Source organism: Marmota monax, unplaced genomic scaffold (genome assembly GCF_021218885.2).
Source record: "Marmota monax isolate L192 unplaced genomic scaffold, Marmota_monax_Labrador192_F-V1.1 WCK01_AAM20220418_F8-fsc00118, whole genome shotgun sequence".
Classification (NCBI taxonomy): domain Eukaryota; kingdom Metazoa; phylum Chordata; class Mammalia; order Rodentia; family Sciuridae; genus Marmota; species Marmota monax.
The window spans coordinates 2,966,807-2,981,090 of NW_026695231.1; the positions used below are offsets into that span (position 1 = coordinate 2,966,807).

Below are 14,284 nucleotides of genomic sequence, written 5' to 3' on the forward strand. Positions count from 1 at the left end.
TTGAAGTGTGAGGTCAGCCTGGGCAACTTAGAGAGGCCCTGTCTCAAAATAAAATAAAAATTTCTTAAAGGCTAAGGTATAGTCTAGCATATGTGTGATTCAGGGTTCAATCCTCAGCACCATAAAAAAAGTAAATAAATAAAAATAAAGAATTGGGATATACTAAAGTACTCTACAATTCAATCAATAAAATGGTTGCAAAGTTCTCACACAATCCTCCTAAGAATGGGAAAGTCATGGACCTGGAAATGTATATATCTTGAACTAAAAATTGCTATTTCAAAGAAATGGTCAAAGACTTGGATTCATTCTTTATCATTCTGTCAATCTACATATACTTTTTGTGATTGAGATTTGGGACTGACTAATAGTCAATTTGAAAGAAACACTGGGACTTGTTATCTCCAGAATTCAGGAATACTGAATTCCTTGTATTATACCAACTCTACCTAAAGACTCAACCTGCATAATCTGGAGGAAGAGGAGACATAGCACTCCCAATGATTCAATTTTCAGGGAATCAAGTGTAACTATTGCTCTCTTTATGGTTTGTGGACCATACTTACCACATAGATATTTTGGGGATGGTGTGAGTAAATCATTACCAATGAGTGGGATAGGGGAGTTGATCTGGTACAGCAGGGCTTTTGTACTCTTGTGTGACCATAAATCAAGATGATATGTTGCTAAAACAGCTGTTTGGGTGTGATGGAAAGCAGATTGTGGCCACCTGCCCGAAGTTGGCTGTAACTAGAAATCAGCTTGGAAATACAAAAAATTTCTAATTGAATAGTTAACTGAATAATGACTCTGATGGAACACCATTCCCTTCAATAAAGCTAGTAATGAGATTATTATCCCCTCATGCAGGAAAACTACTGGGTATTCTAATCACTATGGAATCTTCTGTCTTTAATGGTCAAGAGAAACCCAGGTAAATAAATGAGATTATGTGTAAACTATGATAAAGAGAAATTTGGAAAGATGTTAATTGACAGTGAGACCTTTCATAATGTCCCTTAATAACCCACATGTCATAGAAAAGGAGGGAATTCATTGTCACCAAGGTGTAAGTTGTTGGTCTCCATGGAGGTAGATGGACAGTGTTATGTAATGTCACCTGAGAGGTGATGTCTATACAACCTTTACTACAATATTTGGGATATAGTTCTGTTCACAAAGCAGATGTAATCCAGAATTCATTTAACCACCTGTCACTAGGAAGACTGATACACAAGAAAGGTCATTTCTGTTGCGAATTAATGAAGAATAATACTGCAATTTAAACTGTTGTGTTAATTATTAACTTTAGCCTCTGTTATGCCTATATGTTGAGCAAAATGTTTTTATTTCTTTGATAGAATTAAGTGAATATAATACTCACACAAAAATTGAGCTCCATGATGAGAAAATATCATGTAGATTAAAACCTACTGCTAACTACTACCCATAAAAAATTCAGTGGAACGTTTTATTAAAATTTTCTGCAAAATGGCTCCTCAGTGGTTTTTAGACACCTCAAAAAAGTAGCTTCAGATATCATATTACAATGATCTGTTATAAAGCTGTTATACACCTGAATAATTTTGTCAACCAAAAACAAAAACCAAACAAACAACAACAAACAAAGCTAGGGTGTGGTGAATGAAGAAAAGGTTGAAGTAATTCTCTTCTCTATACCTCATGGTTCTCAAGATGATGGTTCTAAGTAAAATTGGAGGAAGAATCCATGGAAATTTTCGATGTTCAAATTCTATTTAGAAGTGATTTATTTCTCTTTTCAAGTAGGCTAATACTTTGGTTGATATGTCAACAAAAAATCTTATTTATCTTATTCACTTTTTCTGTTCATCATAAGAACTCAGCCTGAGACCTAAAGAAAAATTCTGACAGAAGCTGTGTGACCACAGCTTCAAATCATAGTTACATTATATCCCATCTAAACCATAGAATCAGGAAGTACTTTCTTAGAATTTCATATCTGATTGTACAGGTATCTTTGTCCACATACTTTATGTTAAATTATGTATAATAAAATATTGTTTTTATTGTTCATTTTTAAGATGCCCTCATCACAAAAAGCTTTTAGCAAGTATGATACCTCTGAAATAATAAAATTTGTTACTATTTCTTCCAAGAATGTGATAGCAGAATTCCCATTCTCTTAAGTGATAAACAGGGAATCTTATCAATTATAGAGTAATGAATCTATTTTGTGATTTTTGCAGAAAATCATGCAGCATAATGTTACTGCTTGAACATATGAAGAATTATTCTGATACATTCCCTTTTTCTCAGATTTTTTTGGTGATGGACTGTGGACTTAGTTTTCAAAGTACTTCTATAGAATGTTTTGTTGACTTTACTGAAAATTCAGTATACATAGACTATTGGACATGAAAGTCTTTTAGTTATCACTAGTCTAAGATTTATTAAAATAATCTTTTGAGTAGTATTATTAACCTCCTTTATCTTCATCTTCTCTTCTTAATATTCCTGGTATAGAGTGAAAGCTGTCTCTTCCTTGTGTACACTCATTCCCATATTTCCCTCTCAATTATACAGTTTTCTTTGCCACAAGCCTTGAGCTAGGGGACAGCTCCTCCCTACTACTCTCAGAATATTGTTTTTCCCTCCTCTCTCAAATTCACATCTTTTTTGTTGAGTATGTCATGGGACTAAGAATGTGTATGTGTTTGTTGAGGTTTGATGGATGAGATCCAGTAAAGCTTCCAGTCCCTTCCCCTTTGGCCAAGATTGGTCTTTGGACATTGACAGGTCTGAGCACGGAAGTTTTTCCTTATTATTGTTTGTAATCTCAAGCCTGTGAGTTTAAAGGCTGATATGTAAAGTACATACCATACCCCAAATAGTGGGTGTGTCTACTCTTGGAGTAGGTTAGAAGATAAGAATAATAACAGGGGCAACAGCAAAGACTGGTAAATGGCCTGTCTTCCTCTTGGCTCAGTTTCTGTATCTTTACTCGGATAGACATCAGTTTTCTCTCAGTTGCTCAGAGATATGAGCCTAATGCTAATATGCCTCTCTTTAATCACCAGGTTGGTTGGTTGTTTTATTTTGGTCTCTACTGAATGTTTTTCACAAACATGCAATTATTATTATTTTTTACCATCTTTATAAAGTCTTCTCTTGATCATACTTTCCCTGCTTGCGATTGTCCATTTTTTTTACTCTTCTTTACAGGAAAAGCCCCCCACTCATTTTATCCCACCATTGCACTACAACTCTCCTTGCTTATGCTCTCACCAATTTCCTTCATGTTACTACAGGGTCAATTCTCAGTCTTATCTTACTTGATCTTGAAGGACTCCCTTAATTTTTTCCATCTGGCTGATGCTGTTTCCTAGTCTCCTTTATGGGATCTTCCTCTTACTGTGTCTCTTAATGTTGGAGAGTTAAGAACTCCATTCTGATTCCTATCTTTGTCTTGTTCCACATTCACCTTCTTATGATCTTATAGCTCCAAAAGCCTTGTATGTGCTGCTAAATCCAAAGGCTTTGTTTCTGTAAAGATAGAAGGTTTTTGCTGGGCGCAATGTTGTATGCCTATAATCCCAGCAGCTTGGGAGGCTGAGACAGGAGGATCATGTTCAAAGCCAGCCTCAGCAACTTAAGCCATAAGCAACTTAGTGAGGCTCTGTCTCTAAATAAAATATAAAAATGGGCTGGAGATGGGACTCAGTGGTTGAGCACCCTTGGGTTCAATTCCTAGCACGCACATGCACACACATATACACACACACTAACACACACATATACACACAAAAGATGGGACTTTTTTCAACTTGGATTCCTCTGTCCAACTTCAGGCTCTTGTATGCAACTGCCTACTAAATATCCCACTTGAATGTCTAATTCAGTACTACCCTAAGTGTGGCCATCCACAACTCATTCATCATCAGTTTGCAATGAAATAAGTGCAAAAATGAAAGGAAGAGTTTAGAAACTTGTGTAACAATTTGATGATATTGGCTCAGTCAAGCACATCATCAACATGGATCAAACATGATCCATGTTGAACATGGATCAGTTCATATCTTGCATGATAAATTGTATATTGTGTGAGGTGATTTCTAATCATGTGCAATTGGGCCAGATATAGATTCTGTGTAAATATGAGGTTTAAAAAACTAGTCCTTTACATGTGACTAGTTTGAGAAGGACTGGTCTCCTAGTGCTAGTGTTTGGATACAGCTCATATGCTGGGAGCTTGATGTGTGGATCAAGTGTGGTGGTGTTGAGGAAGTAAAATCTTTAAGAGGTGGAGCCTAGTGGAATGTATTAGGTCATGGGGGCACTACTCTCAGAAAGGAATAATTAATACTGGTCTCAGAGAGCAGCTATGGCAGGGTCACGTTGTTAAAGTCTGCACTTGTTCCTTTCTGCATGCAATTATACTCTTTTCTATGTCTTCACCATATTTTTTAATTGGTTCTTTTTAGTTATACATGACAGTAGAAACCATTTTGACATAATTATAAAAGCACAGAATATTCTTGTTCTAATTCAATACCTCTCCTTCCTCTTCCCTCTCTCCACGTACTGTTCCCTTCCTTCTCTTGATCTTTTTGCCATTTACCCATAGTTATTTTTTTTTAAATTAATTTCTTGTGGATGTACACGATGGTGAGATTCACTGTGGTATAGTCATATATGGTCATAGGAAAGTTACCATGTTGTGATGTAGCTGAGGGGGCCTTATCCAGAGGTTGAACAGCCTGATTTTGAGCTTTCAGCCTCCAAAACTGTTATCTAAATAAGCCTTTCTTCCTTACAAAGTACCCAGACTCTGGTATTTTGTTCAAGTAGCAGAAACCAACCAAGACAAGTAGACATCTTAAATTCTACATATTCAATGAAAAGTAATACTATTTAAATGACACCATCTATTTTATATGCATGAATATTTAAGCAACAAATAAATTTTGAAAAGCTTCCATGGGGGTCGACATTGAATTCACACTATTTATTGACACATATAGCTATACGTACAAATAATATGTGAGTGAAAACTCATTGTAAAGAATTAAACAATGTGAGCTGGGTGTGGTGATGCAGGTCTGTAATCCCAGCAGCTCAGGAGGCTGAGGCAGGAGGACTACAAATTCAAAGCCAGCCTTAGCAACTTAGTGATGCCCTAAGAAACTTAACAAAAGCCTGTCTCAAAACAAACAAATAAATAAATAAAAAGGACTGGGGATGTGTATGGTTCAGTGGTTAATTGCCCTTACATTCAATCTCTGGTACCAAAAAAAACCCCAAAAAACAAACAAACAAAAAAATCAATAATGTGAATGCACATGGATTAAAGTTTTTATCTCTGTTCATCACTGCTGCTTTCCTTTAGTTCTAAAGACCTTTCTTGACATCATTCTCTTTACATTGTTTAATCTGTGTATTTTTAAATAGAAATATTAGTGAATATAAATGTATAATTTTAGTTTTTGCCTTTTTTATTGAGATCATATTATTCTGTAGCTTGATCCCCCTCCCCACACACACACACTAAATTATACACTTGGAGATAATTTTTTCCAGTCATTTATAACATTTAACCTCAAAACAGTGATAGCATGGAATAAATATCATTTTGAAAATCAGTCCCTATTACTGAATATTTTGATTGATTATAAGTTTTTGCTATAACACCATGACAATAACATGCATTTCTTAACATGTACAAAGTATCTGTAGGATATCTTCCCAGAATAGAGTTGCTGGGTCAGGGTCTGTACATTTAAAATGTTGATACTCTCTAGTACACTTCAAAAACTTTCAACTTGTTCAAATTCCAACGTACAAGTCTTACCATTTTGTATTTTCAACCTTGGATTTTACCAAATCTCTTTATTTTTATGAACCTCATGAGTGAATATTATATTTTGTTGTTTTAATACACATTTTAGTATTTTTATTCATTATTAATATACTACTTGCCTGTTGATTTTCTTTCCATATTTTTCTTGTTTCTTAATTGATTTTTTAATTATTTTTAATCAAATGTCTGGTAGGTATTCTGATGGCATTTTAATTTATTCTTAAACACTAAGTCATACCCCAACTTTAAGTTTTATGCGTAAGAAATCCCTTCAGAAACTTCTGCATTGATCTGGACATATCCAGAGTAATGATCATTTGTTTTTTGAAATAGAGAAAACTTTCTTCTTTAGATGAAACATTCTGTTAATAATAGCTAATAATTCTTGTACAATGAGATGAATATGGTTTCATTTATTTATTTCAGGAAAGATAAAAAGGCTTCTTACACATAATTTTTTTTTAAATAAGGCCTTATGCTAACTCCAAGTTGCCTCTTGAATTCATTAAAGGTAAAAAGTTGCTAGTAGGTGTTCCTTGACATTTTCCCAGTATATGGGCCTAGGGAAAAGTAAATGACATTTTTACCACCTCATTCTATCCTGCAAATTTGAAAGCAGTTTCAGATCCTGATAGAACTAGATATTAGGGATTAGAGCAAATACAGCCAACACTGTTTAAAATACAAAGGATTCTTAGTTTGTTCCTACTTTTATCTGAACTGTTACTTATCTTCCCAATATAAAGTGAAAGTGTATGAGGTGCAATTAAATGCTTAAGGATGGGTTTTCTAAACATTTTAAACCCCAGTTTTCTATTTCTAAAACATTGATAATAATTGTGAAGACAAATATAACTGAAGATATCTAAACCACCAGCATATAGTAAACCCTTAATAAGCACAAATTAGCTACTATTATTATTATTATTATTAATTTATCATCATTAGCTGGTGTAAACAATATTTATCTTACATCTGTAATTATTGTTAGCCTCTTTTAAGTCAAATCTGGCTAAACTATGTCATATCACTAGTACATTTGCCAGCAATTTTTAAAAAATGATTATAATGATGATGGGAATAAAAGCATCTTATAATTGTCAGTTTGAATTATTACGGTAAAACTATAATAAAACACAATTTGTGTTCAGAACTTACCACCATAACAACCCTTGAAACATAATATCCTGCTTTTGTTAGCCCCCCCCTTTTTTTTGGCTAGTATGCATCAGGTATTGTAATAGTATGCTTTTAAAATATATATTTTAGTAGTCACTATGGTTTTGGGTTCCAATCTATACGGCTGAAAGCAAAAATAAATTAACAAAATTGTGTGCATCTTACATTAGTTGAGTGCTTACTATGATTCAGAAATATGTTGCTGGACATTATGCAGCCTTTTTATGTTTGTCTTTTTGTTTCCCTCTCTGCTTAACAAAACAAAATTGCTTGGAAGGTAGGGATGAAATTGAAGAGGGTAAGACTTTTTATAGGTAAAACGCTATCAGGCGCTAAATACTTAAAATTTTCACTGCATTTGTACGTTTGTATTTAGGCATCAACTTCTACTGTAGGAAATTTTTCCTTTCCCAAATCCGTGTGGACAATGTAGACACTAAAGATGCTTAAGACAGACTGCCCAGATTTGCCCTCACTCTGCTGTGCTGGGAAATCCTTGAGGTCAAGGAAAGTGGCTAGTATTGCGCAGGGAGGAGGGCAGCAAAGGAATTCAGTCTAGGAAGGCGGCGGGCCAGGAGCACAATCCCTTACCCTCCCTTTGCGCCAGCTCCTTGGGGTTGGGAAGCTCCTCCCCAGCCTTTCCTTCCTCCTCCCCCTTTCTCCGCAACAGCCGCGGGCGAAGGGTGAGCGCTGAGGTATTTTGTCCCGAGCGGTGACCCCTCCTCCCAGGGAGGCAGAGGCTGCGGCGGCAGCCGTGGAGGTGGCGGCGGCAGCGGTGGCGGCCAGGCATTGAGGAGAGGCCGAGGCCGGCCCGGCGGCCTGAAGGCCGCGAGAGGCGGAGGCCGGGCTACCTTCGCGCGCCGCACGAACGGAGGGGAGGAGGCGGACGCGAGAGAGCCCCGCCCGGCCACTGGGAAGGTGGGGGAGACTCCGCGCTCCTCTCGCCCTCCGGCCGCCCCGCTGGCCCTGCAGCCGCCGCCGCCGCCGCCGCCGCCGCCTCGGGCTTCAGCTCCGGGCCCCGCGGTCCCGGCCGGAGAGGGGGGGCGGCGAGTGCTCCGGGAGCCGCCGGAGATGGCCGGAGGACACTGCGGCAGCTTCGCCGCGGCGGCGGCGGCTGGCAGCGGCGAGATCGTCCAGCTGAACGTGGGGGGGACCAGGTGAGTCGCCGGGGAGGGGGCTGGGAATCGGGATGCCTCGGGCAGCCTCCAGCGGAGAAACCAGGGTCCCCGGGTGAGGGAGAGCCGAGCCGGGTGGGGGTCGCCAGGGTCCTGCAGGTGAGAAGAACGGTGGGCGGATGTGGAGCTGCTGAAGTCTTGCACCTGGCAGGGAGGGGCAGAAGGGCCTCCTGCAATCACCCAGAGCCAGAGCCATGTGGCCCTGTCTGTGCCTTCTTAGAATGCCAGCCTTTGTTTCTCTCTTTTTCTAAGGTATCAAACTAAGAGGGACATTGTATAGCCTGCCTTACCTCAGCTCGGAGTGTATTTGAGGAATTTAATTTGTGGAAGCCTGACCTTGTGGTTGGACTGTTGCAGATGAACACCCCCCCCCCCCCCCACCTCCCTTCTCTGTCTCTCTGGGATTAACATGGGGTTGAGTTAGCCGTGTCAAGAAAAGTACAGCGTTCTTTTCCATGCGCAATTAAGGGCTGTTTGTAATTAGAAGACTTTCGGTGCAAGATGTGCAGTAGGTTTTCAGTACAGTTGTTTTCAGACTTTCTGGGTGCATGGGTTTGAAGGCTCTATTCAACTGTGTCCAGAGAAGGCTGCTGGAACAGTTGGTTCTAGGAACCTTTGGATGTTGGCACTGAGTAAATAGATTGAAAGCTCTTCTGTGCCTCTCTGGCCTTCCACTCCCTTTCTCTGCCTTTTATTAAGCTTGTTGGAGGGAAGAACCAGTTTTTGTGAATTTGCCATGACTTGTGAGTCACTCACTCTGCTCAGAAAAGGGAGTTTGCCAGCTCTGTTTGAAAGAAGGGGTAGTTGAGTTTCAGGTATAAACAGTGAAGTACTGTGGATTATAGTGTATTTTACTTTGCTTGAAATATGGCAGGTTTTCAACATCTAAGACAATGTTTTTTTAAAATATAAACCGATAAATGTGAACCACAGTAATAAAACATGGGTAGTGTTTTAATCCTTAACATTTAAGAGCTTTTTGAGAGTGCTATAAAGTTCAGCACAAAATACAATAATACTTTATTCTTATTTCTTTTTTTCCTCTTCCTCCAAAGCTTTAATAAGAGTAAGAAGTTACAACATTATTGTTGTTATAGAGATACCAGTTGTATGGAGAAAATGTATATCTCCTACTGTAACAAGCAGAAATTTCTCTAAAATCATGAAAATATTGAAGGTAACTATGGATGCAATACTGGAACCTCTGTCAAGAGTAGGCCTTCAGTATGTGTTAAGATGAGTAGCATTATAATCAATTAAAATCCCTACACTGGTTTTTAATTGCTGTGAATTGTGGGTAGTATTTGTTTTAAGGCTCTCAAAAGGAATTATAGTATTATAACAAAAATTATTATTTACTGTATATTAAAGTGGACGGCCTAATGAGTGAATTCTCCTTCAAGAATGCAGAAATCAATTAATCTGACATCACTTTTCTGTGTACATGTATATTCATGTACACCACAGTGAATCTTAACATTGTGTACAGCTACAAGATTGGGATCCTAATTAGAATAAGATATACTCCATATTTGTATAAATATGTAAAAATAGCCTCTTGTCATGGATAACTAAAAAGCAAATAAAAAAATAAATGTTCATAAAAGAATACAGAAATCCAATTAAAAATTTAAATTGTTACTATAACATTTTACTTTTTGTTCACATTAATTATAGATCTTGATTTTATCACATTCTAAATTTTTCTAATAGATAATTAGGAATACAAGATGAGATAATAAGTTATTACTGGATTAAGCAATTTAGAAGACAGTTAAAGTTGTCAGGTAGGAATGAAAAATAAAAGTAAAAAATTTAAAACAAGAATTGTTAGGATAAAATGCTTCATAAAATAAGTAATGATATGGACTACAGAAAACAGAATGTGTGATACCAAGTGTTCTAAGAATATTTGCTAGATCTGCTTTGATTCATATTGCAGCATTTCAGAGTTAGAAGAGAGATAGAAGCCATTATACTTGTACAAAACACAGATTAACACAAAATTACTTAAGTCACTGTTAGAAAATTCCTGAGCAATTGTTCATTGGAGAACCACCTGTGACATAGAACTGAAGCTCTGAAATTATACAGTAAAACTTAAAAGGCGAGTTTATTAGAAGCAGAGAAGCACCTGCTATAGGTAAGATCTCTTTCCTGAGACGAGAGATGTGAAAATAGACATACTCAGAGATATTATAGAAATGATCAATTTTTATAACTCGTGGGTGATTCAGAAATTAAGGAAGATGAGGTTTCATTTAGAATTGTAAATGTTTACTATTTACAGAAAATAATAGTGAAATGAAAGAAAGCCAATATTACTCAATTTGTGATGAATTTTGTTATGAATGAGTATAATTTTAGGTCTCATGAGGGCCAGGACAGCCAGTGGGCACTCTGGGAATCAGGTACATGGTATCATTTCTTAGGCTTTATATTTATAAACTGTGGGCAAATTACTTTTTAAGTTTTCTAAAATTAAAAATGACATTAATGGTACCGATCTTATAGAATTGATATAGAAATTGAAGTAATAAACATGAAATGCTGGTTTGGGGCTGTAGCTCAGCTGCAAAGTGCTTGCCTAGCATTCGTGAGGCTCTGGGTTCTATCTTCAGTACCACATTAAAATAAACAAATAAATAAAATAAACATGAAATGCATAATTTTATTCACTTTTAATGCTGAATAATATTCCATTTTGCATTTGCAGGTAAATGGATGGAGTTGGAGAATATAATGCTAAATGAAGTTAGCCAATCCCAAAAAACCAAATGCCAAATGTTTTCTCTGATTTAAGAATAAGGATTTATAACATGGTTGGGAGGCGGGCATAGGAAGTTAGAAGAACTCTAGATTGGGCAAAGGGGAAAGGGGAGGGAGGGGAAGAGAGGGAGTAATGGGGGTAAAAGAGACAGTGGAATGAGATGGACATTATTACCCTGTGTACAAGTATGGAATGGTGTGACTCTACTTTGTGTTCAACCAGAGATATGAAAAATTGTGCTCTATATGTGTAATATGAATTGTAATGCATTCTGCTGTTATATATAACAAATTAAAATAAAAAGAAATATTAAAAAATATGAAATGCGAAGATGAGTGACATCAACAGTCTGTTGAAGAAAGTAATTTAATTATATTTCTTTCAAGCTAATTTAGAAGTAGGCAAGAAGAAAGGAGTATAATTGTGAATTTGCCAGTCTCTTTAGTCATCTTTTTGCTGAGACCAGATTACTCACGACCCTTTCCTTTGCACACTATGAAATAAAAAACAGAAAAGGCTTTCATGTATATTGCAAGAAATATGCTTAGTATATGTAATTTTAAATGTTTTGGTTTTTATAATTTATATTTGGAACCTGTTTGGGGGCTTTTTTTTGTTTTGTTGTTTTTTGCTGATGTTTTCATTTTCTCTTGTGGGGAAAAAATTGGTAGTGGTGAGGGTCCAATCCCTTTCCAAAATTCCAGACTACTAAATTCATCCTAAAGTACTGACTAAAATTAATTTAAAATTAATTAAAATTAAGCAGATTTGTGTAATTTCCTAAGTCACATTTAAATTTGAATTATTTGAAAAGTTTGCTGAGTAAGCAGTGAATATGCAAGATCAGAAGTTAAAAATTATCCTTATTTGGAATTAATTTGATGGCTTCCAAAACAGTGAATCTTTTTTACTGTGGATCCTTTGATCCTTCAGTTTACCATTGACTGATTTGCTTTTATTTAGTTGACTGAATCAGTTTCCTGTAACTAATGATAATCTACTTTTCATTTGAGTTTGCTAAGAAGAAAAATACTTTGCCATGTTGCATTCTTGAATAAATAATTAATAATCAGATTAATGGTTATAGTAACTACTTAAAAACACTCTTGAAATAGTTGGTAGTTAACCTCTCTCTGTTCTCTAAAGTATTTTACTAATGAATTATGTCACTGTGTTTCCTTTAGTCAGTGAGAAAATCCTTTTCCACACAGGTGTAAGCTTGTGGGTGGGAGGAAGAGGAGATAATTTTTTTGTGATTGAAAAGCATGTTTTGATAATAATAGAAAATCACTGAGGTTGAGCATAAAGCTTTTTTTATTGAACAGTATATGTACTATGTCTGTTGTTCCTGACACTAAGATTGATGGTGCTAAATGTTTTGTCAAGTGGGCAGTTTAGTGACATCTGTTTGTCAACACTTTGGAAATGCTTTGTTGCAACCATAAAAGGCCCACAGATTGTAGAACCGAATCACTGTCTCAGTTTTGTATAAAATATGTAACTGGATATAGTGTGTGGTTTTGGTTAGCACAACTCAAATTTCAACAAATATTTATTGATTATGTGCTAGCTTGCCAAGCCTTATGGAGTTACAGGTTGTTCTCTACCCCCCCCTTTATTAAAAATGTATACTATTCTATATTAAATGAATTTCTGAAGATAAGTTTGAAAGATAAATGTGTCCATTCATCAAGTGATATAAAATACAAGTCATTGTTGTCTCAGGTGGAGGTGGACTTGCCAAATTTAGAGATGAGTGGATTCTGTATAAGTCTTGGTGATTGCTACTGTTTTCAATCTGACCTTCATTCCACTGCTGTTTGCTATGCCACTTGGAAAAGGGGAATGAGAAATGGAATGAATTCTAAGGTTTGATAGGATGAGCAAAGAGTAAATAGTGTCTACTTATCTGGTTATTCCAAGTTGCTGATTTAGGTGAGTTGCCTGTTGATATCATATGGCAACCAGTGCTACTATCCAATCACCTTATTTAGTTTAAGTCTGAAAGATAAACATAAATTTAGAGATTTCATATAATTCCAGAAAGTGAATGTAGAGTGAAAGTAGAGGTCTCCAAGGTGCTCTTCTGTGTGAGCTAACTTGTGATGACTTAAAAGTGAAAATATTCAGACAAAAACTGGACTGGATACTCACTGTATTCCTTTCTTTGTCATGTTGGCTTACATACTTTTTGATTTATGGTCCAAGACTTTGGTTAAGATCTTCTTACAAACTGATGGTAATAAGCAGACTTGATCAAATGACAGTTAATTTCAAAAAGTGATATCTCTGCTAATTTTTTTTTAAGTTGTAGATGGACACAATATCTTTATTTATTTATTTATTTTTATGTGGTGCTGAGGATTGAACCCAGTATCTCACAGTACGAGGCAAGCGCACTCTACGGCTGAGCCACAACCCTAACCCTCTGCTAATTTTTTAAATGAATGAATGCATCGTCTACACATAGTAGCATATGATTATTACATAAATAACAAAGTAAGTGTTGAATGCATAATTTACACTTAAATTATGATGATCTCAAAAAGAGGTAATATAAGTTAGAATATTTGCAGAAGTCATTACAGAGACAGTAACCTCAGTGGTGTCAAGAAAAGATGGATTTGGGTTATTGGACATAAAGGGCGTGATCTTGTCAACATAAAGATGCTAAAATGATAGCGAACATAAATTGTTTAGGAATTTTAAGAAGTACTAGAGGAAGAAAACAAAAAGTTTGGAGAAATGAAATGGGATCTGAAGAAAATATTATGCTGAGAAATGGAAATTGGGCACGACAGCATAATTGATTCTTTGGCACATTGACATGCTGGAAAATAATGTTCTAGGAAGCATTATATGGTTGAAAATTGTTTGAATTTTTTGAGAACTTGAATAATATTAACTGAATTGAAAGTAGTACAATTTGAAAATATGATATGTGATAAATATAATTGATGTAGCTATAATTATGCAACAGCATGTAAATAATTAGCCAGCCCATTAAAGTAAGTTAACTAATATTGAGATTTCAAATCATTTTCTCACTTATCATAACTGTTAATTTTTGATTATAGATTTAGTACCTCAAGACAAACTCTAATGTGGATTCCAGATTCTTTTTTTTCCAGGTAATTTATACAATTCCTTGTTACTGTATGTTTGATTATTTGCCAAAATAATAATTTCCTTGTCAGTTAAATTAAGAGGTTATTTTTTAAACAAAAAATGTTTATTCTAAAAATAGAACTTTTTAAATTAAGAGTTTATATTGGCTTTGAAATTTGATAATTTGATCATTTGTGTACACTTAGATTTTAA

General features: G+C 35.9%; 1 protein-coding gene across 2 annotated transcripts in view; it reads left to right on the forward strand.

The window, feature by feature from the left end:
- Nucleotides 1–7,660: 7,660 nt before the first annotated feature.
- Kctd3 (potassium channel tetramerization domain containing 3) overlaps nt 7,661–14,284 on the forward strand; it is a 51,233-nt gene continuing 44,609 nt past the window's right edge. Inside the window, exons 1-2 of one of the 2 annotated variants that reach the window (XM_046438451.2) lie at nt 7,661–8,175; nt 14,041–14,094. In XM_046438451.2, the coding sequence (XP_046294407.1) occupies nt 8,090–8,175; nt 14,041–14,094 (140 nt within the window). In that variant the 5' untranslated portion in view covers nt 7,661–8,089. The remainder of the gene's footprint in view (nt 8,176–14,040; nt 14,095–14,284) is intronic. The other variant, XM_046438450.2, reaches the window with a different exon arrangement.